At 49.2% G+C, this 24203-nt stretch overlaps 2 protein-coding genes across 43 annotated transcripts; one reads left to right on the forward strand and one right to left on the reverse strand.

Annotated features, from left to right (window-relative positions):
* Nucleotides 1–1236: 1236 nt before the first annotated feature.
* On the forward strand, nucleotides 1237–11072 carry SLC22A7 (solute carrier family 22 member 7). 11 transcript variants are annotated; one of them, XM_063812450.1, is made up of 14 exons: nucleotides 1237–1346; nucleotides 1455–2002; nucleotides 4150–4281; nucleotides 4622–4804; nucleotides 4920–5023; nucleotides 5157–5320; nucleotides 5428–5596; nucleotides 6669–6792; nucleotides 7117–7226; nucleotides 7734–7948; nucleotides 8189–8297; nucleotides 8619–8781; nucleotides 9572–9778; nucleotides 10205–11072. In XM_063812450.1, the coding sequence occupies exons 2-14, from the start codon at nucleotides 1943–1945 to the stop codon at nucleotides 10553–10555; spliced, it is 2091 nt and encodes a 696-aa protein (XP_063668520.1). In that variant the 5' UTR covers nucleotides 1237–1346; nucleotides 1455–1942; the 3' UTR covers nucleotides 10556–11072. The 11 variants fall into 11 exon arrangements, 10 of the variants coding, with proteins under 10 accessions (XP_063668520.1, XP_054541816.1, XP_054541817.1 ...); XM_054685841.1 differs by lacking the exons at nucleotides 1237–1346; nucleotides 1455–2002; nucleotides 8619–8781 and adding an exon at nucleotides 3633–3691 and having other exon boundaries at nucleotides 5157–5311; nucleotides 10205–10602; XR_010157707.1 differs by lacking the exons at nucleotides 1237–1346; nucleotides 1455–2002; nucleotides 8619–8781 and adding an exon at nucleotides 9336–9413 and having other exon boundaries at nucleotides 3742–4281; nucleotides 5157–5311.
* CRIP3 (cysteine rich protein 3) lies at nucleotides 4469–23953 on the reverse strand. Of its 32 annotated transcripts, XR_010157711.1 has the most exons (14): nucleotides 14280–23953; nucleotides 13845–13939; nucleotides 13369–13426; nucleotides 13142–13273; nucleotides 11980–12051; nucleotides 11753–11847; nucleotides 11601–11658; nucleotides 11332–11409; nucleotides 11074–11149; nucleotides 9342–9455; nucleotides 8917–8980; nucleotides 6941–7014; nucleotides 5526–5613; nucleotides 4469–5346 (listed from the first exon to the last, which is right to left on the reverse strand). XR_010157711.1 is itself a non-coding variant. In XM_054685845.2 (11 exons), exons 1-10 carry the CDS (start codon nucleotides 14320–14322, stop codon nucleotides 6984–6986), a joined length of 813 nt encoding a protein of 270 aa, XP_054541820.1. In that variant the 5' UTR covers nucleotides 14323–23953; the 3' UTR covers nucleotides 4469–5346; nucleotides 6941–6983. The 32 variants fall into 32 exon arrangements, 17 of the variants coding, with proteins under 17 accessions (XP_054541820.1, XP_054541822.1, XP_063668526.1 ...); XR_010157715.1 differs by lacking the exons at nucleotides 9342–9455; nucleotides 11601–11658; XR_010157708.1 differs by lacking the exons at nucleotides 11332–11409; nucleotides 11601–11658 and having other exon boundaries at nucleotides 11753–11880.
* Between the last annotated feature and the right edge of the window lie 250 nt (nucleotides 23954–24203).

Raw genomic sequence — 24203 nt, forward strand, 5'->3', positions numbered from 1 at the left:
CCAACATCACATCACCACCACCATCATTACTACCATCACCACATCACCACCACCATCATTACCACCATCACCACACCACCACCAGCATCATTACCACCATCACATCACCACCACCATCATTATGACCATCACATCACCATGACCATCACATCACCACCACCACCATTACCACCATCACCACGTCACCATCATTGCCACCATCACATCACCATCATCAGCATCACATCACCACCAGCATCATTACCATCACATCACCACTACCATCATTACCACCATCACATCATCACTACCATCACCAGATCACTGTCACCATCATTACCACATCTATCACATAATCCTCATCACCAGTACTACCCTCATGACCACATCATTACTACCAGCGGCCCTAGCCCCATCCTCTCATCTCTACTCCAATCACCCCTGTCACCATCACTTCCATCACCAGGATCCCACCTCCCTTACTATTATACCATCCACCACCCTACTTACCACTGCAATTGATTTTGTCATTGCCATCATCAACAGTGTAGGAAATGACTACATTGGTTGCAGCAATGGTTAATGGTCACTGAAGCCCCAATTAAGATGGGTAGGTCATCTGAGGTCACTCAGTGGGGCGGGGGCAAAAGAGTAAAAGGCCTAAAGTGTAAGAATTCCCTATCGCAAGCAATCTCAAATTGTTTATTCCAAGAATGTATTTTTCCTGAACCCTCCAATAATTCTAGTAATAATTCCAATTAAGGAGTTTTTTTCTTTTTTCTTTTTTTTTTTTTTGAGTCAGAGTCTTACTCTTACACTGTACTCAGGCTGGAGTACAGTGGTGCAATCTCAGCTTACTGCAACCTCCACCTCCTGGGTTTAAGCAATTCTCCTGCCTCAGCCTCCCGAGTAGCTGGGATTATAGGCACGAGCCATTACGCCCAGCTAATTTTTGTATTTTTAGTAGAGACGGGGTTTCACCATGTTGGTCAGGCTGGTCTTGAACTCTTGACCTCCAGTGATCCACCCGCCTTTGCCTCACAAAGTGCTGGGATTACAGGCGTGAGCCACCATGCCTGGCCAGGAGTTATTTTCCATTGCACAAGGCTCCTCTCCATCCGGTTTGGTATAAATGAAAGTCTCTACCTTGGCCTCTGAGCTCAGGTTAGAATTCCCAGGTTGGAGGGGTGGGAGGATGGTTAAAATATAATCAAAACCAGCTCTTAACTGGTGATTCAGAGTTGATCTATCTATCCTCTGGTTAGACTCAGCATTTCATACCTGCCTGTCCAGCTCCATCATCAGCCATCATGGTCACTGTCACCATCATTCTTCAATGACATCAGAGAAGAGAGCTTCCATATGAGGTAGGGCCAGGGAATAAGATGGAGCCAGAGGTAAAATTAATGCCAAATTACTCTCTGGAGAAAGGGGCTGCAGATTTATTTATTTTTTATTTTTTATTTTTGAGACAGAGTTCCACTCCTGTTGCCCAGGCTGGAGTGCAGTCGCACGATCTCGGCTCACTACAACCTCCACCTCCCAGATTCAAGCAATTCTCCTGCCTCAGCCTCCTGAGTAGCTGAGATTACAGGCGCTTGCCCCCATGTCCAGCTAATTTTTTGTATTTTTGGTAGAGACAGTTTTGCCATGTTGGCCAGACTGGTCTCAAACTCCTGACCTCAGGTGACCCACCCGCCTTGGCCTCCCAAAGTGCTGGGATTACAGGCATGAGCCACTGTGCCTGGCCAGGGCTGCAGATTTAGATTTGAGTTTCCTAGGAGCCAATGTCAAGAGGGAGAGGTAACCACTGCATGATTATCAGCTATTTCTGATATTAAAGCAGGAGAGAAATTCCCATTGTGAAAACTAAGGCGTCACAGCCAATGGCTGAGGTTGGCCTCGTTAGCTGTCCTCTCTGGCTGTGGAAAAACTTCAGAGTATTACCCTGTGGAGCCACTGGATGGGACATGGAGATGGGGTGACCACAAAACTTACCTCTCAGGAGCTGCAAAGTGTTATGGTATTTTATACATTTTATATTAATAATATCATTACATAGTATTAAATGAGGGAGGAACCAACAGTGTGAGGTCACACGTGAGTGAGGATCAGAGGGGTGGAGGTGTCTCCCCTTGAGCTGGTCTTCAGGGAGGTTTGGGCATCCACTTGGTGAATGAGGAGGAAGCCACATTGTCCAAGGGACCACACTAGGGTGTGACATGCCAATGAGCTGGTGTGTGCAGAGAACTAGAGGGAAGGGAGCATGTTGGAGAGGGGTCAGGGGTGGACTGGGGGAGAGGATCTAGTCCTAGGGAAGTCATAAGGGCCAAGCTAAGGAGCTAGACTTTCCCCCTCAGGCAGTAGAAGCTGGTGAAGGGTTTTAAACAGGGATGTGACCCTCTTAGATTTGTGTTTAAATGTTCACTGTGGCCAGTGTATGGAGAATGGGTTGAAAGGGGTGAGACTGGAGACAGGGAGGGTTAGCTTATTTTAACCCTCCTGTAAGCTCCCTAAGGGTAGGGACCGTGTCTGAGGCATCTATGTACCCTCCAGAATGGCGAGGATGCACTAGAGACTCAAACATTTCTTCTTATTGTCACCCCCTGTCACTGCCACCACCATTAGTTGCCTCTTGCTTCACTCCATGGCTGTCAGCACCCCCATTAACACACACCATGCCATCGATTTAGCTCCTTTCCCAGCGCTTTCTCAGGGAGCCCAGCCTGGAGCAGACTGGGACATCACCAGCTCAGCAGCTTAGGTCAAAAGTGAGATTCCTGGTCTGGAGTCAGGGGACCTGGTCTTTTCTTCGGCTCTGCTGCTGAGTCATTGTGTGACCCCAGCAGGTCCCCTCCCTGTCTTTAGTTTTCTGACCTGTTCAAAGTAGGAGCTGGATTAAACCAGTGGGTCTGCCAGCCAAGTGTTTGGAGAATCAGATGAGAATAAACCAGACATTGCTGGTTTCTGCTGTACTTTTGCTGCAGGGACCATGATTGAGAATTGAGTGGGAGGGTCAGATTGAACATTTGAGTCTTAGGTATTGCATGTACCTTTGACAAGACCTTGGTAACTCCCCCTCCCCCATTCCCTACCCCTCCAAAACGTAATCTTAGGCATTGCAGGTACCTTGGCAACATGCCCCCCCGCCATTCCCTATCCCTCCAAAAGGTAATTTAGGAAGCTGCTGGAAATAGGGGAATGGGACAGGCAGTTGGAACCATATGTATGGGGAGAGTCCCTGAGTGAAGTGGGAATGGGATGAGCCTGGGATCCTCAGAGACATCAAGTTGCCCAGTGTGATCACAGGTGTGTCTTAGGCCAGGGCATCAGCTCCCAGCAGGGGAGAGGGATGCGAGGAGGCCTCATGGCTCAGCAGAAAGAAACCTGGTTAGGATCCAGCTTTCAGTCCTGAATCCTGGGCTGTCGGCCAGGCCATGGCTGTAGCTGCAAATAGGCAAGGCTGACCTAAGGTCTCACAGGACAAAGGGCACCCTGGGAGAGCTGGCCCCAGGCCCCAGGGGCCTCCTCTTCTTAGGGATCCTGGGAGCTCTGCTGACCAAGGGGCTAGGGGCTCACCTCCTATGCCATCACACAGCTACCTCATCATGGTAGCCTTGGTCCCTGAACACTAATGGGTAAGCCCCAGAGCCACAAGCCAGTGACCTCTGAATGGATGGCTTCCCCTTCCCCCAGGCACCAGGCAAGACAGGTAGAGGTCCCTGGAGACCTGATGGCTGGGGAGGGCCCAGTCCTGGGCCAGCCCCTGAGGGCTGGATTCTGGCTGCAGGCTCTCCACTCAGTCCATCCACTCCCACCTCCAGAGTCCAAGGGTCTATGTGGTGGGCAGTTTGAGCTGGCTGGATACTAGAGGGAGGCTGCACCTGAAGCATTTGGTGGGTGAGCAGCATGGGCTTTGAGGAGCTGCTGGAGCAGGTGGGCGGCTTTGGGCCCTTCCAACTGCGGAATGTGGCACTGCTGGCCCTGCCCCGAGTGCTGCTACCACTGCACTTCCTCCTGCCCATCTTCCTGGCTGCCGTGCCTGCCCACCGATGTGCCCTGCCGGGTGCCCCTGCCAACTTCAGCCATCAGGATGTGTGGCTGGAGGCCCATCTTCCCCGGGAGCCTGATGGCACGCTCAGCTCCTGCCTCCGCTTTGCCTACCCCCAGGCTCTCCCCAACACCACGTTGGGGGAAGAAAGGCAGAGCCGTGGGGAGCTGGAGGATGAACCTGCCACAGTGCCCTGCTCTCAGGGCTGGGAGTACGACCACTCAGAGTTCTCCTCTACCATTGCAACTGAGGTACTTAAGCCCAGAAGTTGAGAGACATGTGAGAGGGATGGGCCTGCCATTGCCTTGGGTGGTTACTGTGTAGGCATTAGATGTATTACTTTACCTCTTAAAGTCTCAGTTTACCAATCTGTAGATGGGGGCTATGAATATAAGGCACTTTTAGTTCATGGCTTGTAGTAACAGGATCCTACACAAGAACTGTTATCATCATCATTAATTGGGAGGTGATTAAGGCAGGGAAGGGCTAAAGTGGCTTCAGGGAGTTGAGACAAAGAGCTGAGAAGGCAATTTCTGCAGCAAGAGGTGGAGAAACAATAGAGGCCTTCTTTTCTCCCTTCCTCTTTTCCAGTCCCAGGTCGGTATTTACATAATCCATCTGGAGGTGGAATGTCGGTGGAGGCAGTCTCCCTGGGAGGCAGCAGGTCGAGGCCTTCCTTGGGAAGAAGCTGAGGCTGCAGGACTGGGGAGGGACAAAGTTTCCTATTCCCCAAGCTGGCGTGAATCGTTGGGAGGTTTATTATCTGGCATGGAGGTACCAGAATGGCAGAGTTCGCCTCAGAAGGCTCCAGGGTCTGGAGAGGAGGAGCTGGTGCCTGCTGGAGAGGGGCTGATGTTCATGGGAGGTCCCTTTCTGCCTGTCCTTGCAGTGGGATCTGGTGTGTGAGCAGAAAGGTCTGAACAGAGCTGCGTCCACTTTCTTCTTCGCCGGTGTGCTGGTGGGGGCTGTGGCCTTTGGATATCTGTCCGACAGGTGGGGTGAGGCACTGGGCCAATAAGAAACTGGCTGGGGGAACTTTCTCCCACTAGCTGGGGTATGAGCCTAGTCTACCTATGCCTTAGAACCTCCTTCCACAGGGAACTGACCCTGCATGACCCCTTTGCAGGTTTGGGCGGCGGCGTCTGCTGCTGGTAGCCTATGTGAGTACCCTGGTGCTGGGCCTGGCATCTGCAGCCTCCGTCAGCTATGTAATGTTCGCCATCACCCGCACCCTTACTGGCTCAGCCCTGGCTGGTTTTACCATCATCGTGATGCCACTGGGTGAGGCAGGCAAGAAACAGGCAGGACCTAGAGGGCTGGAAGAAGGCAGTTGTCAGAGTGAGGCTGAGCCCATCTGGTCCTCACTAACCATCTTCCTGTCTCCTGTCCTGGCCCAGAGCTGGAGTGGCTGGATGTGGAGCACCGCACCGTGGCTGGAGTCCTGAGCAGCACCTTCTGGACAGGGGGCGTGATGCTGCTGGCACTGGTTGGGTACCTGATACGGGACTGGCGATGGCTTCTGCTAGCTGTCACCCTGCCTTGTGCCCCAGGCATCCTCAGCCTCTGGTGAGGACTGCAGGCAGCTGGGGAGCGGGAGATACAGGAAGTGAAAGATGAGATTAATCAGAGCCTGAGATTTGAGGATAGAGAGATTGAGAGATGAAGGGAAAGAGAAACGGAGTAAGTGACCAAGAGACAGAAAGAGACACAGAGAAAAAGAGACAGAGAGACAGAGATCAACAGAAAGAAGATGGCAAGGAAAAGTGAGAAACAGAGAACAAGATACAGAGAGTCAGAGACAAAGACAGAGCCAAACATAAATTGAGGCTGGCCCCTTGGAGAGTTGGGGATAGGGGCAGGGCCAGCATGGGGGTGGAGAGCTCAGGCAGGAGAGTGGGAGGACAGGCAGGGTGGGCACTACATTGCCTCCTAAAGATGACTTGGCCTTGGATGACCCTTCTGGATATGTCGACATGTCTGTCCCTCCTTCATCTCATTCCCTCCTGCCACCCATGGGAGAAGTGAGTGGCTGGTGCTGGGAGCTGGTCTTGAGGGTAAGGACAATTCAGTTGAATAAGGGACTCCCAGGCTATGGAGGACCTGGGCCTGGGCAAGGAAGTGTGGGAAGAGGTGTTTTATTTTTATTATTATTATTTTTGAGATAAGGTCTTGCTCTGTCGCTGGAGTACAGTGGCACAATCACAGCTCACTGAAGCCTCAACCTCCCAGGCTCAAGTGATTCTCCTGCATTAGCCTCCTGAGTAGCTGGGACTACAGGCGTGTGCCACCACAACCAGCTAATATTTATTTTTTGATTTTTTGTAGAGACAGGGTCTTGCCATGATGCCCAGGCTGATCTCGAACTCCTGGGCTCAAACCCACCCTCCCGCCTTGACCTCCAAAAGTGTTTGGATTACAGGCATGGGCCATTGCACCCAGCCCAGAGGTGGCTTTTAAACTGGGCATTAAAAGATGAATAAGAGCTCATCAAGTGTGGAGGGCTTGGGGAGGAGATGATGTTCCAGGCTAAGGAGGCTACATGAGCAAGAGCCTGGAAGTTGAGAGCCTGTAGTATGTCCAGGAACATGTGGCTTAGGGTCATGACTTTCTGGTTGATGGACCTTCTGCCTATTCCTAGGTGGGTGCCTGAGTCTGCACGCTGGCTTCTGACCCAAGGCCATGTGAAAGAGGCCCACAGGTACTTGCTCCACTGTGCCAGGCTCAATGGGCGGCCAGTGTGTGAGGACAGCTTCAGCCAGGAGGTGAGGGTGAACGTGTGTGTGAGCATGCATATATGTGTGTGGTGGGGAGTGGGCTGTGTCAAGTGCCTGCCTCCCAGAGCCCATCATATATGGCAGGAAAAGCCCCTGGGCCCCCACAGAGAGTTCCGAACTCTTTAGGATGTCCTACCTGGCTCCAGGGGGCCACATCCATCATTCGAGACCCACTCGTCTCAGCTGCCATGAGCATCTCCATCCCCACCACTGCAGATGGGAGGAATAGAGAGGGGTGGGGGGAGAGTACTGTGACCCATTGAGATCACATAGCCAACTCTGATGTTACAACCTCACCTCCTTCCCTACCAGGCTGTGAGCAAAGTGGCCGCCGGGGAACAGGTGGTCCGAAGACCTTCATACCTAGACCTGTTCCGCACACCACGGCTCCGACACATCTCACTGTGCTGCGTGGTGGTGTGGTGAGGAGGCTGGCTTGGGTCTGGCATGGGTGTGGTGGGAGGGAGGAGCGAACTCCAGGCTGGTGCTGAATGTGAGAAGGGCTCTGAGGGACAAGTAGAGTGTCACTGTGGAGGGCAGGAGGATAAACCTCCATGGGCGATCTGCCCGGGGAAGTCAGAAAATGAAGCAGGCAGCAGAGACACATGGGTTCAAGTTCAGACTCCCACTTCCTTACTTGGAAAGGGACAGATGACTTAGCCACTCAGAGCCCCAGTGTCCCTTCTGTAAAACGGACTGTTGTCAGTTCCATGTCAGGGTTGCTGTGAAAATTAGGGTAAAGGCGCTTTGACTACTGGCGCATGCTGCACAGAGGGCATTATGGATGTCAGGGAAGGTCCTGGCGGGGGGAGCGGGGGTTGCAGAGACAGAAGGAGATTGCCCTTGTAAAATGCCAAGTCTTCCTGAGAAGAGAGGCCAAAGAGGGATGGGAAGGAGGGTCGGCCAAGTGGCACTGAGACTCCTTTCAGGTTCGGAGTGAACTTCTCCTATTACGGCCTGAGTCTGGATGTGTCGGGGCTGGGGCTGAACGTGTACCAGACGCAGCTGTTGTTCGGGGCTGTGGAACTGCCCTCCAAGCTGCTGGTCTACTTGTCGGTGCGCTACGCAGGACGCCGCCTCACGCAAGCCGGGACACTGCTGGGCACGGCCCTGGCGTTCGGCACTAGACTGCTAGTGTCCTCCGGTGAGCCCAGTCCCATAGGTTCTGCCCACCCCAGAAGCCGGGCCAGGAACCCTGCCCACTCCCTGGAGACCCCACCTCCTGGCCAAGAACCCACTCCTCCCCCAGATCCCTGCTCTTACCCAGTGAGCTCAGACTCTCCACCACTTAAGTTTGGCCCACTCTGGAGACTCCGCGCCCTATCCAGAACACCCCTGGCTCTCCTCCAAGGCCCTCTCACTACCTGAACCCGCTTCCCTCCAGATATGAAGTCCTGGAGCACTGTCCTGGCAGTGATGGGGAAAGCTTTTTCTGAAGCTGCCTTCACCACTGCCTACCTGTTCACTTCAGAGTTGTACCCTACGGTGCTCAGGTGAGGAAGCCTGCAACTGATCTGGGGTATGGGGCTTGTTAGTCACGTGTCTTAACCAACACTTCTACATACACGCACCACAACCTGGTCTCTCACTCATTTTTTTTTTTAATTTTAATTTTTGGTAGAGATGGGGTCTTGCTATATTACCCAGACTGGTCTCAAACTCCTGGTCTCAAGCGATCCTCCCGCCTCAGCCTCCAAAAGTGCTCGTATTACAGGCACTATTACAGGCATGAGCCACCGCACCCAGCCTCTCACTCGTTCTCCACACTACACCCAGAATACAGAGCTAATCAGGGCCCTCTGTGTTTGCCCTAGTCTTGGAGAAGGCAGAGCATCTTATCTTCTGTACTATGTGACCCTGAGCCACGTCAGACATCCTCTCTGGGCCTCCTTAAGAAAACAACCCCAAGGCTGGGCACTGTGGCTCACGCCTGTAATCTCAGCATTTTGGAAGGCCAAGGGGGGCGGATCACTGAAGGTCAGGAATTCGAGACCAGCCTGACCAACATGGTGAAACCCTGTCTCTGCTAAACATACAAAATTAGCTGGGTGTGGTGGCGAATGCCTGTAATCCTAGCTATTTGGGAGGCTGAGGCAGGAGAATCGCTCGAACCTGGGAGATGGAGGTTGCAGTGAGCTGAGATCATGCCATTGCACTCCAGCCTGGGCGAGAAACTCTGTCTCAAATAAATACATAAATAAAAGAAAAAAATTAAAGAATAATAATAATAAGAAGAAGAAAACAGCCCCAAGAAGCCCCATTCTGCCCACCCCCATCCCATTCACCCCTGGAAGGCAGAGATGCCCTTGAGGACTGTCCCAAGAGCAACCCCTTGAAAGGCCCGGGGTTGGGGGGGTCTTTCAGCTAGCTACTGAGAGGTGGGAAGAGGAAAATTCTAGGCATCTGGTCATGTTTAGAAAGAGGTTTGCCTCCTCGAACAACATGGCAGGGCCTGTACAAACTACTGACCTTCTTCCTTCCACATCACCCTTTCCTTATCCCCCAGTCTGGTGACTTGTCTTCTCTTTTAGTGATACCTGATTGGTACTCTGTCAGAATGGGGGCCCTGTCCTCTGGTGGGTGCTGGCTTGAGGTCTCCTGGCCTGAAGGTGGGTGGGAAGACCAACTGAAAGAAGTCCTAGTTTTCTTAGCTATATGGGGAGAAGGGAGTATCAGGGCCTGCCAGCCCTGGAGGGAAGCCCTGTGGGGCATGACTCCAGGTAGGTGTGAACACCATCTGCCTCCCTCATCCTCTTTCTCTGAACAGACAGACAGGGATGGGGCTGACTGCACTGGTGGGCCGGCTGGGGGGCTCTTTGGCCCCACTGGCGGCCTTGCTGGATGGAGTGTGGCTGTCACTGCCCAAGCTTACTTATGGGGGGATCGCCCTGCTGGCTGCCGGCACCGCCCTCCTGCTGCCAGAGACGAGGCAGGCACAGCTGCCAGAGACCATCCAGGACGTGGAGAGAAAGAGGTGTGTGCACAGGACTGTGTCTGTGTACGTGTGAGCACATGCATATGGATGCAGGTGCTCAGATACCTGACACCTTAGGATTCAGACAGGAAACTATATCTGCACATGTGTACTTGGTGCATGTATGTGTGTGTGCACAGGTGAGTGTTTCAGGGTGCATGATTGGGGGCATGTAAACTGCAAGCATAAATGTGTACATGAGTGTATGAACACAAATACATAAGGTTGTTCAGGAAGATGTGTATGTGTGCACACTCAAGTATGCCTACACATCAGGGGTGTTTACAAGCATGTGTGTGAGTCACTTGTACAGGCGTTTGTATACCAGGAACTGGGGTGAGCCCTGGGACAGCCCTGATGGGGCAGGCTGGGGTGGTAGGCTCGGGGATTAAACCCCACCATTGCTCACAACTCCTTCCTCCCTAGTGTCCCAACCAGTCTTCAGGAGGAAGAGATGCCCATGAAGCAGGTCCAGAACTAAGTGGGAGTGGAGGCAGGCCCTCCACAGAAGCTCTGCAGCAGGGGCTGGGAGAGCAGAAGGGCAGGCCCTGCAACTCAGGCTGGGAGTATCGAACCCTCTGCCTAGGGCCGGAGTTGCTGCCAGTACCCGCTCCCTCTGCTCATCCATCCTTGATTATTTGGCTTCTAGGAACAGTTGACTTCCCAGAATGCAGTGGGCTGCTGGGCAACCCTCTCACGGTTGGGGAGGATTCTGTAAATAAAGGTGCCCCTTGGGTTGGGGCAGTGGTGACGAGCTGTGGGAAGAGCCCTGGATAGGAAGCCACTGAGTCTGCCCTGGGCTCTGATAAAACCTTCACCATTAACTTGCTGTGTGACCTTGAGCATGTGGCTTTCCCTCTCTGGGCCTCAGTCTGTTCATCTCCCAAATGGATAATGAAGCCTCTTGGGAGGCCCTACCATAGGATCTGTTGCCATGCTCAAATGAGTTACTGAATAAGGTGCTTCTGCTTCTTCTAGAGATGGTGCTAAAGAAAGGACTAGCATATGAGACTTCTGGTACCAATGGGGCTGGTGGGCATGCTGTCCACTGTGTGGTGCTAGGACTGCCAATGCCAGGCCCAAGGGACAAAAAGAACAGAGCTTTTTGTTCTCATGGCTGGCCCTGCTACCTCCGAGGCACCCTGCAGGGCAATGCATGTCATCCCAACCCCCACACTCCCCATCCTCCAACCCACTGGTCTCATGCCCAAAGAAGAGTTGAAGGCATGGGAGCCGACATTTTATTGAAGAAGCCACAGAGGCTGAAATTCAATAAACACAAGTTTTATGAGTACCTTGAAGCTCCAGAATGTGCTGGGGAAAGGGGTTGTGATGGCCAGGAGGAGGACACCCTTCAAAACAGGCTGTTCCCTAACCAGATAGAAATGGGAAAGGGAAAAAATTGGCAGAGAAAGTCTAGACTCTCTGGCCTACCATGGAGCCTAGGCCCAGGCCCCCAAGATCCCACCTCCCCCAACCCCCATGGGACTGGAGATTTTTGTAGCTTCCATTGGACCATGAGGGGCATGATGGGAGGCCTGAGTTAGGGTGACCTTTTTTGTGAGCGTCTCATTTGAATTTTATCTTCACTGGGTCATAGATGTAGCAGCCCACATCGCCAATGTTCACACCTGAGAGAGAGAGCCCTATCACCAAAGGCCTTGGGTCTGTGGTGCAGGGTTCAGGCCTAGAGGGAACTTGGTGGGGGGGCCAGGGTATGCTTAACCACAGGGGAAGTTGTCCACACATACCCACAGACCATGTACATGCCATACTTTAGGTATGTACATGCCATCCCAGTGTCTGGGATGGGGCTGCCCACCTTTGGGGCCAAACAGGTAGCCGTAGCAGGGGATGTGGCAGTAGGGGACTCCATCATGCTGAGACACAGAGAGAAAGAGAGCTGTCTCAGCCTGGTTCTCTTCCCATCTCCAGCCTCCTCCCAACATAACCACTCATTCCTGCCCTGCTCACCTCAGCATGACTCCCAGCAGTCAGGGTCTTGTGGCAACGCTGGCACCTCAGACACGGTCGGTGCCAATTTCTGCCTAATGACATCACCTTCTCAGCTGGTGGTGGAAAGAAGTGGTAATGCTTCCATTCTAGGGGTAGAGTAGGGAGACCCACCTGCCTTGGATCACCTCCCTGCCCCTTGCTGCCCACCCTGTATCCCCCTCCCCAAGCTTTCCACTGTTACTTACCAAAATAGACGGGCTCCCCACAGCCAGGGCACAGCGAGGTCTCCCCAGTGAATGTCTTCATATGGGGAGGGCCTTTAAAGGGGAAGAGGCCCTGGCTATGTCTGAGGTGGAGATGCCCACCAGCACCTGCCTGCATACGGTGCTGTCCTCTTTCAAAAGCCATGCTCATTCCAGAGTGCCCCACCCAGGCGCCCAAGAGTCTGCCTTCTACAGGCCCAGAGCTGAGCCCCCTCTGACTCCACCTCCTGCCCCATCCCTATGTGTATTAGGGACTACCTGCTTCCTTCTCCTGCTTCCTTTTCATCCTCCCAGGGGCTCAGGTACCCACCATCCCAACCCTGTTAGCAACTCAATCCTCAGGAAACTTGAGCTGATATAGGAGCTGGCCACGGCACGGGTGTCAGGTGTTGGGGAGCACAGTGTCATTGCCTACTTCAGGGAATGGAGGGAAAGAACAGGGACCAGAGGAGAAAAGTTGAAGAATATGAGAGGCTGGCCTTATCCCAATGACTCCTCTCCTTTAGATCATTCCTTCCACGGCCCTGGCCTGGGACAGACCTAAGTTCCTGGCCAGCTTTGCCTCTGACTAGCTTTGTGAATGGACAGTCATTTGCTCTGTCTGGATCTCACTTTCCTCACCTGTAAAACATGAGGAGAGGGGATAATGCCATCTGCCCAATTAACCTCTTTTTTTTTTTTTTTTGAGATGGAGTCTCGCTCTGTTGCCCAGGCTGGAGTGCAATGGCATGACCTTGACTCACTGCAACCTCCGCCTCCTGGGTTCAAATGATTCTCCTGCCTCAGCCTCCCAAGTAGCTGGGATTACAGGCATGAGCCACCACACCCGGCTAATTTTTGTATTTTTAGTAGAGACGGGATTTCACCATGCTGGCCAGGCTGGTCTCGAACTCCTGACCTCATGATCCGCCTGCCTCGGCCTCCCAACAATTTACCTCTTAACTCAGCAGCTCACATAAGGGAATAGAAAGAAAGAAAGAAAGAAAAAAAAAAGTGGGGAGTAGATAGAGAAGACTTTGCCAAGAATGAAGTTGTGAGAATGTGAAGCAGAGGGCTGGATAGGAGACTGCCACCTGGCCCAACCTCCGCTCCAGCTTGGGGAAGGGTCGAGAGGAGGACTGGGAGGAGCTGAGCTCAGCCTTACTTTTCTTGCCTTGTGGGAGGCCAGTCCTTGGCCTGGGAGGGCTGAAGCTGCTGGGGCTGAGAGGAGTGGTGCAGCCAGGGCTGGGAGTGGGGGGATTGTACAAGTAGGAGCCTACACCACCAATGTTCACCCCTGAAGAGAGAATAGGGGAGGTCAGGCTTGAGCCCCCAGCTCCCAGCCACAAGGAGGGTTCTGCTGACCCATGGCCCCTTAAGGCTGGTACTTACCCCTGGGTCCAAAGAGAGCCCCATAGCATGGCTTGTGGCAGTATGGCCTCCCATTGTGCTGGGCACAAGCAGAGGGAAGTGGGTTACTCAAGGCCAGCGGGAGCCATGCCCCACAGGCCTTCACCCCAGACAGGCTGCCAGGTGTGTCTGTCCACTGGCTGAGTCTGGTGGACTTGGGAGGGGTGGGGGATGGGCTGGCATGCCAGCATTTCCACTGTGGTCAAGGGAGGAAGAGCAAGAGCAGCTCAGAAGGTGACGCTGCTTCCCACTCACCCTGATCCCCAAAACCATGGGATCCACAGTCACGACCCAGGTTCCCAAATTCCTGGCTGGTGTGGGGTCCACCAGGTGGGCAGCCTTGGGGTTGGCTACTGAGGTTCCCTTTGGCAGGCCTCCAGGGCTGAAGTTGGGGGCTGGTGCCTGGGGGGTGGGAGGCAGTGATGTAAACAGGGCAGTGCTCCCTGGCCAGGTCTTACCTCTGCATGCCCGCCAGGGGACAGGATGCTGTGGCAGCGCTCACATTTCAGGCAGAAGCGGTGCCAGTTCTTGCCCAGGGAGCTCACCTTCTCAGCTGTGGAGGACAAAGTGGAACCGAGCTGCGAGGAGCCTGTCCAAGCATAGGGCCCCTCCTTTCCCTCTTCGGCCCTCTAGGCAATTAGGTTGGCCTGCCCTGCTTCCTGGAGATGAGTGTCTCCAGGAGACCAGCTCCATCCCGCTCCGGTTTCACACTCCCCACAGAGATCTCAGAGGAAGGGAGAAGACCCGAGTGGGAGCGGGTGGTGCGGAGACTACCAGCCGCTGCAGGTGAAAAGGGTGTCTGGGACTACACTGTGGCTAGCCCTCCGCGTCCTCAGGGAATCCAGCGGCTCCCATTCGCCCCATCTTCTCCCCCTCCGCAGCCCGGGCCTCACCGAAGAAAACAGGTTGCTGGCAACGCGGACAGGTCCAGCTCATAGCTCCGCTCCAGGCAGCGCACGCGGCACACAGTAGGTACGCCGCTGCGGCTCAGTTCCGCCCCCTCCGCAGGCTCCACCCACGGCTCAGCTTTGAGCCTCCCTGGGCGGAATCCGCGGTTCCTCGGCGCTCATTGGTTATCAGAAATTTAGAACCACTCCACTTGAGAGACAAAGGGCTATTTCGCTGTTACTTCAAAGAGCATTAAAGCCTCGGTCAGACCCACGGGGAGGAGAGAGGATCTTGAAGCCGTGGACTCCAGACTAGGAAGGCACATGTGTAACGAAGACACCTGGACAGGGAGCTCTACTAGTTTCTGGAGCGGTAAGGACAGGAAAAATGTCCACAGTGCAGACATCATTAAAACACTACTCTCTCCAAAGCGAGGGAGTAGGCATTCTTTGAAATGCAAAATTCCACCTTGGCAGTATAGCAAGTGGTTGAAAGCAACAAAATCTGGAGCCCGTCTCTGGTACCCTACTATTTGACTTCAGGCAAATTACTGAACCTCCCTCTCTGCCTCCATTTTCTCATCTGTGCAATGAGTATGATAACAGTCTCTGCCTCATAGGATTGTTATGAGAGTTAAATAGGTTAATACATGTAGAGTGCCCAAACAGCGCCTGGCATGTAAACGCTGTAACAGCTATAGCTATCACTATGATGGATCCCTTAATGAACTCAAGACTCGGTTTGGAAGCCTCAGAACATGGTCTGTATACAATCGTTTACTCCTAAAGCTGTAGGGTGGCTGGACACAGTGGCTGACACCTGTAATCCCAGCACTTTGGGAGGCCAAGGTGGGCGGATCGCCTGAGGTCAGGAGTCCAAGACCAGCCTGGCCATCAAGGCGAAACCGCGTCTCTACTAAAAATACAAAAATTAGCTGGGCGTGGTGGCGCATGCCTGTAATCTCAGCTACTCGAGAGGCTGAGGCAGGAGAATCGCATGAACTGGGAGGTGTGGAGGTTGCAGTGAGCCGAGATCGCACCACTGTACTCCAGCCTGGGGGACAAGAGCGAGACTCCATCTCAAAATAAATAAATAAATAAAAATGAACAACTACACATTTCTAATCTGGTTTGCTTTAAAATTTTTAAATATTTGTCTTTTTAATGAATGTATTTATTTGAGGCAGGGTCTCTGTTGCCCAGGCTGGAATGTAGTGGTGCATCGTAGCTCACTGCAGCCTCCACCTGCCCGGCTCAAGCGATCCTCTCACTTTAGCCTCTGGAGTAGCTGGGACTACAGACACATGCCACCACACCTGGCTAATTTTTGTATTTTTTGTAGAGATGGGGTTTTGCCATGTTGCCCAGGCTGGTCTCGAATTTCTGGGCTCAAGCGATCCACCTGCCTGGGCCTCCCTAAGTGCTGGGATTACAGGTATATGCCCCATGCCCAGATAAATATTTGTTAAAAGTAGTTCAATAGACTCTCTGGCACCATTAAAGAGATCATGGGGACTGCCCAGTCTGTGGGCTGTAATGTTGATGGCTGCCACCCTCATGACATCATAGATGATATCAACAGTGGTTCTGTGGAATGCCCAGCCAGTTAAGCACAAAGGAAAATATTTCAATAAAGGATCATTTGACAACTGGTGGAAAAAAAAAAAGTAGTTCAATAGTGCTTCAAAGGATATTTCAAGAAATTTAAGTCCAGAGAATGGAAGAAATATTTGCAAATCTGATAAGGATCTAGTAACCAGATTATATAAATAACTTATAATGCAATAACAAAAAGACAACCCAATTAAAAGTGAGCAAAGTATTTGAATAGATGTTTTTCTAGAGATACACAAATGGCCAATAAGCACATGAAGAGATGCTGAATATCAATAGTCATTAGGGAAATGCAAATTAGGACCACAATGAGATACCATTTTATACTGACTAGGATGGCTATAATTAAAGAGACAAATGTTGGCAAGAATGTGGCAAAATTGGATCCCTCATACATTGTTGGTGGCAACATAAAATGGTGTGGCCACATTGGAAAACAGTCTGGCAGTTCCTCAAAAAGTTAAACATAGAGTTACCATTTGACTCAGCAATTCCACTTCCAGGTTTATACCCAGGTATATAAGAGAAATGAAAACATATGTCTATACAAAAACTTGTACATGAATGTTCATAGCAGGACTATTTACAATAGTCAAAAGGTAGAAACAGCCCAAAAGTTCATTAACTGATAATGGATAAACAATATGTAGTATATCTGTATGATAGAATATTGCTCAACTGTAAAAAAGAATGTAATACTGATGCATGTTACAACACAGGTAAACCATAAAAACATTAAGTAAGAAAAGCAAGACACAAGAGGCCACATATCATATGAATCAATTCATATGAAATATTTAGAATAGGTAAATCCACAGAGACAGACAGTAGATTAGTGGTTGGCCAGTCAAGGAGATGGAATTGGAAATGTCCACTAATGGGTTCGAAGCTTCTCTATGGGAAGATAAAAATGTTCTGGAATTAGATAGCAGTAATGTTTGTACAACCTTGGGAATATACTAAAAAGCATGAACTGTAGACTTTAAAAAGGTGAATTTTATGGTATATGGTAATGTCTTAACAACAACAACAACAATAGAACCTGAAGAAAACTACTTTAAAGAAAAAAGGCAGCCAGAAGTGGTGGCTCACGCCTGGTCCCAGCACTTTGGGAAGCTGAGGCAGGTGGACCACTTGAGCCTAGGAGTTAGAGACCAGCCTGGGCAACATGGCGAACCTCATCTCTACAAAAAATCAGCTGGGCTTGGTGGCATGTGCCTGTGAGGCTGAGGTGAGAGAATCACCTGAGCCCGGGAAGTTGAGGCTGTAGTGAGCTGAGATCACGCCACTGCACTCCAGCCTGGGCAACAGAGTGAGACTGTCTCAAAAAAAAAAAAAGGCAGGGGGACTGGGGGGAAAGGTAGCCAATGAAGAGCTGGAGGGAAGAGCTGATAAACTTGTGCCAGTGTCCCAGCAGAGGAGACAATAATCAATCCCTCTATGAAGGATGGAAGTGAAACCGAGTTTTCTTGAGTAAGTTCCTTTGTTACATCAAATCCGTTGAGGAAGGGCTTGCACGAAATTCATCAATGGACTGCAGTGCTGTGCTCTGCTAGGTGAAAGGAGCACTGTCTTAAGTGTCTCCTCTTGGGACATCAGTTCCTTCATCTGGGTAATGGGGTAGGGACTGGGGTCTATGAACTTCCACTGGATATTCCTGTTCCTGAATTGTCTCCATCAATCCTTTTTACTTATAACACTTGTTTTATCATTCTTAAGTTCTAAGGGTAGAAGCCTTCCACACTGTAATTTTTCTACACTTTCTCATTATTTGTTTCTTGTTTCAGGGAATATTTCAAGATCCTTAGTTTTATAACTGTTTCTTGAAAGGCTTCTTCTTTAACAAATTTGAAAAATATTAGTTTTAGCTTCCACTGAATTTTCCTGTCTTGTTTCTGCCTCTCATTTCTTGTTTTTTTTTTTCTTTTTTCTTTTTCTTTTTTTTTTTTTTTTTTGAGACAGAGTCTCGCTCTGTTGCCCAGGCTGGAGTGCAGTGGTGCGTTCTCGACTCACTGCAACCTCTGCCTCCTGGGTTCAGGTAATTCTCCTGTCTCAGCCTCCTGAGTAGCTGGGACTACAGGTGTGCGCCACCACGCCCAGCTAATTTTTGTATTTTTAGTAGAGACGGGGTTTCACCATGTTGGCCAGGCTGGTCTCGAACTCCTCCTGACCTCAAGTGATCCATGTGCCTCGGCCTCCCAAAGTGCTGAGATTACAGGTGTGAGCCACCGTGCCTGGCCTAAAAATTATTTAAAAAAGAAATGAAGCCGGATGCGATGGTTCACGCCTGTAATCCCAGCACTTTGGGAAGCTGAGGTGGGTGGATCGCTTGAGGTCAGGAGTTGGAGACCAGCCTGGCCAACATGGTGAAATCCTGTCTCTACCAAAAATACAAAAATTAGCCAGGCATGGTGGTGCACGCTTGTAATCCCAGCTACTCAGGAGGCTGAGGCACAAGAATTGCTTGAACCTGGGCGGAAGTTGCAGTGAGCTGAGATCACACCATTGCACTCCAGCCTGGGCAACAGAGTGAGACTCAGTCTCAAAAAATAATTTTTAGTTTTTGTGGTTACCTAGTAGTGAGATTGCTACATCGTATATTGCTATGCTCTATTTTTAGATTTTGAGGAACCTCTAAACTCTTCTCCATAGTGGCTGTACTAATTTACATTCCCATCAACAGTGTATGAGTGTTCCCTTTTCTCTACATCCTTGCCAGCATTTCTTATTGCCTCTCTTTTGGATAAAAGCCATTTTAACTTGGGTGAGATGTTATCTGTTTTGATTTGTATTTCTGTTATGATCAATTATGTTGATGATCTTTTCATATACCTGTTTGCCACTTGTACATCTTCGAGTCATTAGTTTCTTCCTCAGGTTTACTGAATTTGCTCCCTATGGCTCTCAGAGAGAAGTACCCACTTCAGGAGGTTGGGAGGACTGCATCAGTATGTTTATTCTTAGATATGCTGCCTCCTCAAGGAAGGCTAATTTCATCTTCCCAGGTTCTCAGAACTTCCAGGACACATCAAATAATCCTTTTCCAAGGTTCTCTAGCACTTTCTGTCTTGGATTACCTTGTGTGCTTGCCTTATCTGCCTGGGCAGGTCATCTTTACCCCAGCATCTAGCACAGGGCCCAACACAAAGGAACAAACCTTGCGGTGTGAGTCCCATGTTGCTTTCACATAGCTTGCAATCAGTCGGTGGCGCAAATGCTTTACTGCTCCCCACATCTTGTAGGGCCTTTATTGTATGGCCTAATCTCACAATATGCTTCGGCTCTTCTATTTCAGTGCTTAGGAAAGACTAGTTGCGGCTCCACCCTTCCAAACACTTGCACTATGCATTTGCAGGTACAGCAAATTACAGTAGTCCACTTTTCTTCCTTGCCTGGTTTCCATTATTGACTCGAACAGAAGCTATGTAAAGAATAACTGGGAAAACACATTTCTTGTAGGAATGCATTTGAGTTACTGACAGTGGATGTTTTGAAGAACAGTTGGTGTGACTAAAGTCTCTAAAATGATATTTTAATAAATACTACAAATGGGTAAGTCCACCTCAAAGAAGGTATTACTCAATTGTTAAGGTGCAGTTTGTGTCATCTCCCATTAGAGGCAGGCCTCTTTCTCACAAAGACCACTGTTCCCTTAGTGCTCGCCCTGCCTTTTTCCTGCACAGACCTCTCCGTTACAGTATCTGTAACATTGTATGACACTTGTTTACTTGTTTGACTTTGACAGAACTGATGGAGAATTATCTGTGTATCTTTAACAGTGAGTGCAGTATAGGTAATCAGTAAATGATAGCTATTATTATTAAACTCTCCCACTAACTTTACTTCATGTTTTTAAGCTCTATTATTAGGTACATAAATGTTTCAGGATTGTGTTTGCTCGAGGAATTGACCGTTTGATTAGTGTTGTTAGAAAAGCTGAAGAAACAAGCTTTTCCATTCTAGGTGAGTAAGTGGTCCCGTAGAGATAATGACTTCTAGTCCCTGGAGGGCTGTCACATGGAAAAGGCATTAGGGGTACTACCAAGACCCCTGGAGAGAGAACACAGGGAAGCAGATTTGGATTAGGTCCCCTCCAAAACCCTTTCAATAGGGCCCCAACATAGAGTGGCTGCTTCAGACAGTGGTGAGCTTCCTGTTTCTGGACACAATACTGGACAATAAACCAACTGATCCTCAGTGTTGCAGAAGGTATCCAAATATCATAGGCAGATAGAACTTTAAAGCCTCTTCATGATTTAACAATTATGATTCTGTGATTCCTTTCCCAAAAAGGAGCTTGAAACTTGTGTTAGAAAGAGGGCATTACTAGAGCTGATGAAGGGTAGAAATGTTACATTCCCAATTGTATAAAAAAGAAAGTGGCTTGGTAAGGTTACGAAATTAGTAAAACATTTGGCCAGGTGCGGTGGCTCATGCCTGTAATCCCAGCACTTTGGGAGGCCGAAGTGGGAGGATCACCTGAGGTTAGGAGTTCGAGACCAGACTGTCCACCATGGTGAAACCCCGTCTCTACTAAAAATACAAAAAACTTAGCTGGGCGTGGTGGCAGGTGCCTGTAATCCCAGCTACTCAGGAGGCTGAGGCATGAGAATTGCTTGAACCTGGGAGGTGGAGGTTGCAGTGAGCCGAGATCGCACCACTGCAGTCCAGCCTGGACGACAGAGCAAGACTCAGTCTCAAAGAAAAAGAAAAAAAGAAATGTGTAAAACATCATACAGACCCAAGCATTCTGACTCTTGAGCCCATACTCTTTCCACTCTATACCCCCGTAAGCACGGTTTTTGCCCATGTGTTTCAACCTGAAAAGACACTACACTTGTCTGCACAGCACCTCCATACCTGAAGATAAGAGGGCCTATCCAGGAAAATAATGGGTTGAGATGCAAGGGGCAGGGAAATGTCATTAAAACCTTTCCATGATTTCTCAGTATCCTCAAGACAGGACCCTCCACTTTTCCAGTCTTCTAGCCATTTCTCCTGTTGCATCGACCCCTCCAACCACATCAAATGAGCTTCTTGAATCTGTTAAGTTCTATTCTGCCTCAGGGCTTTTGCAAAGGCCATCTTTTCTGAGAATTCACTTCCCCAGTATCTTCACCTCATCAATTCCTGCCTAACCTCAGCTCCCCCTCAACTACTCCACACCAGGTTATTGACCCCAAGCACTGTTTCTATACCACCATCCTCTCCTGGAGGGTAGAGGGGGCCCAAACTATGACAGCTGTGTTTTCCCTGAGTGCTGAACCAAATAAGAAATAAAAGACAAACAGAGATCCTTTATTATTATTATTATTATTACTATTTTGAGACAGTCTCATTCTGTTGCCCAGGCTGGAGTGCAGTGGCATGATCTCAGCTCACTGCAATCTCTGCCTCCCAGGTTCAAGTAATTCTCCTGCCCCAGCCTCCCTAGTAGCTGGGATTACAGGAGTGTGCCACCATGCCAGGCTAATTTTTGTATTTTTAGTAGAGACAAGGTTTCACCATGTTGGCCAGGCTGGTCTTGGACTCTTGACTTCAAGTGATCCACTCACCTTGGCCTCTCAAAGTGCTGGGATTACAGACATGAGCCACCACCCAGCCCATCATCTTTATTATTGATAAAGGACAGGTTGTAGTTTAGAAAGTGAAATAAATATGGTAACTTCCTGCCTACCTCCTCCACTCCAATCTGGGCTTTGTCTGCCCCCTTAGTCTGTGAGATCCATGAGAGCAGGGACCAGGCTGCTTTGCCAACCATTGCATATATTTCCAGTGCCTTGCTCAAATCTCTGGCACATAGTGCTCAACAAATACTTGCTGGTGAATGAATGTTACATGTTATATACAAGTCCCCCTGAGTGTGATAGATGAGTGCTAGTGAGAGATGTGGGAATAAGGGGACTGGTAGAGGTTGAGAGTTGGTAACAACGAGTGTCCTGGAGTGAAGGAAGTTCAGCTGCCTAGGAATAAGGTCTCAGGAATTTGTTTCCTTTTTTCCTTCAAGAGACAGGATCTTGCTCTGTCACCCAGGCTGGAGTACAGGTCACAGCTCACTGTAACCTGGAACTCCTGGGCTCAAGCAATCCCCCCATCAGTCTCCTAAGTAGCTAGGACTACAGCCATGTGCCACTGTACCTCGCTAATTTTTTATTTTTTGTAGAGATGGGGTTCCACTATGTTGCCCAGGCTAGTCTCGAACTCCTGGCCTGAAAAGATCCTCCTGCCTTGGCTTCCCAAAGCGCTGTGAGTCACTGTGCCCCGCCAGGAGTTTTGTTTCTTAATATACATGAGGATCAACATGTAGGATACAAAACAGAAAATATAACTTAACTGATCCTGATTATAAATAGTAGGTAACTAATTAATAGAGAACTGAAAATTTGCTTTTGGTAGCAAACAAGTCCCACCAATTGTAGTCATTCATAAGAACTTACTAATTAAGCTTAATTAGCATGTGGCACAATTATGTCTGTCATTAATTATGTGGCAAATAGAATGTGGGGAAGTGTTATGTAAACTATAAAGCAACCTTATAAATAAGGCTGCTATTATGTGTCAGGTTAGCTTTGCAGTGAATTTGATTACAACGACAAACTCCACCCATTTATGTCTTTATAGGCTTGTTCAAGTACATGGTCATATGCCTGTGACTTTTTTTTTTTTTTGAGACAGAGACACACCCTGTCACCCAGGCTGGAGTGCAATGGCGTGATCTTGGCTGGCTGCAACCTCTGCCTCCCGGGTTCAAGCAATTCTCCTGCCTCAGCCTCCCAAGTAGCTGGGATTACAGGCATGCGCCACCATGCCTGGCTAATTTTTTGTATCTTTAGTACAGATGGGGTTTCACTTTGTTGGCCAGGCTGGTCTTGAACTCCTGACCTTGTGATCTGCCCACCTTGACCTCCCAAAGTGCTGGGATTACAGGCGTGAGCCACTGTGCCCGGCCATGCCTGTGACTTTTAAGGCATTACCCAGAACTTTGTTCTTAGATAACTCTTTTGAAAGGGAAATCACTCAGTTCTGGTAAGTTAATGAAAAATCAGTCTTATTTCTTTATAGTTGTGTTTCTTAATCCTTATTACCCATAAACCTTTTGCATCTTCTGCATGTCTGCTCCAACTACAAAGCTTTACTTTCTGTAGTTTATATTACTTTTTAAAAAGGGAAACACACACAAAACAGACTGAATTTGCTTTCTTAAAACATACTAATCACCCCACCCACAGAGAACTGCTGCTGTACAGTTATAAACATCATTTATGGCTCTAGCAAGAGTCTGTTTAATTTTTTTCCCCCTCATTTTCCAGCATCATCTTGCCATTACATGAACCTGTTGAGAGTACTCTGTATAAAGCTAATAGTGGTTAGCTGCTTAGGGATATTGAGTAGGCTACATTTTGTGATTCAGTGGCATCAACTAGACTAATTCAGAATCAAGACTGCAGGAAAGGACACCCTAAACCTTTGCCATGAGTGCCTTCAACCTATGTTTGCGAAGAAATCAATAACATCTTTAAACGATGGTTTTTCATGCAAAGATGGATTTGGCTTTTCAAGTATTCACTTAGAAATGTGTATTTCATCTGAAAATATATAAAAATAACTACCTACAAATAATTTGCAGCATGAAAAATGTATCCATATGCTGGAAACTGAGGAGGAATAGAAAGAAGTGAAACTTGGTAGTCAGCTTGCTTATAAATCTGATAGATGGTGGCAATGCTCCGTGGAGTTGGCGTAAAGTCCTAGTAACTTCCTCATCTTCATGCTAAGGTCTGGAGGGTAATTTTTAAATAATATACAAAAATAGTCCTTACAGGTCATGAGACTATGTTAATGCTATGTTAATGAGGCTAAAACAGTTTAATCTTGTGATTCATACAAATGCAAATGCTTACCTTTCCATAGAGGAGTCTTTCATTTCCTCTATGAAGCTCAAGGTCACAGAATCAGGAGTCAAATTCCACCCTCTTCCCAAATCCAAAATGATTGGGCTTTTCCTCTTCTTCTCCTGGGCTTTTGGAACAGGCAGAGCTATAAAGCCCTTATTTGTAATTTCTACCCTCCTATTACCAAAAAAGAAGGCAGCATCTTAGTGGAGACAAGAAACTGAACACTGATCTTTTGATAAAAGCCATAAAGAGAAAGTCTACAAAGAAGGCACTGAACCTTTGTAGCTTTATATTTTTATTTTCTACTTTGAAGCATTTCCTTTGAAGAACCTCATCTCTCCCTATTCCATGTTAATTCAAATTTGTCTATGTGGTTTAATAAGGCAGACCCTGCCTTCTTATGGTGAGCTTGTAACCTGGA

This window comes from Pan troglodytes, chromosome 5, assembly GCF_028858775.2.
Source record: "Pan troglodytes isolate AG18354 chromosome 5, NHGRI_mPanTro3-v2.0_pri, whole genome shotgun sequence".
NCBI classification, from domain to species: Eukaryota; Metazoa; Chordata; class Mammalia; order Primates; family Hominidae; genus Pan; species Pan troglodytes.

Coding starts and splice junctions, on each gene's coding strand:
- SLC22A7 (XM_054685838.2), top strand. CDS start 3,889: ATGGGCTTTGAGGAGCTGCTGGAGCAGGTGGGCGGCTTTGGGCCCTTC. Junction 4,805..4,919: donor GTTTATTATCTGGCATGGAG/GTACCAGAATGG, acceptor CTGTCCTTGCAG/TGGGATCTGGTGTGTGAGCA. Junction 5,597..6,668: donor CCAGGCATCCTCAGCCTCTG/GTGAGGACTGCA, acceptor GCCTATTCCTAG/GTGGGTGCCTGAGTCTGCAC.
- CRIP3 (XM_054685843.2), bottom strand. CDS start 14,322: ATGAGCTGGACCTGTCCGCGTTGCCAGCAACCTGTTTTCTTCG. Junction 11,881..11,979: donor TGGGGAGCCCGTCTATTTTG/GTAAGTAACAGT, acceptor CTCTACCCCTAG/AATGGAAGCATTACCACTTC. Junction 9,456..11,073: donor GCACATTCTGGAGCTTCAAG/GTACTCATAAAA, acceptor CTCCCCATATAG/CTAAGAAAACTAGGACTTCT.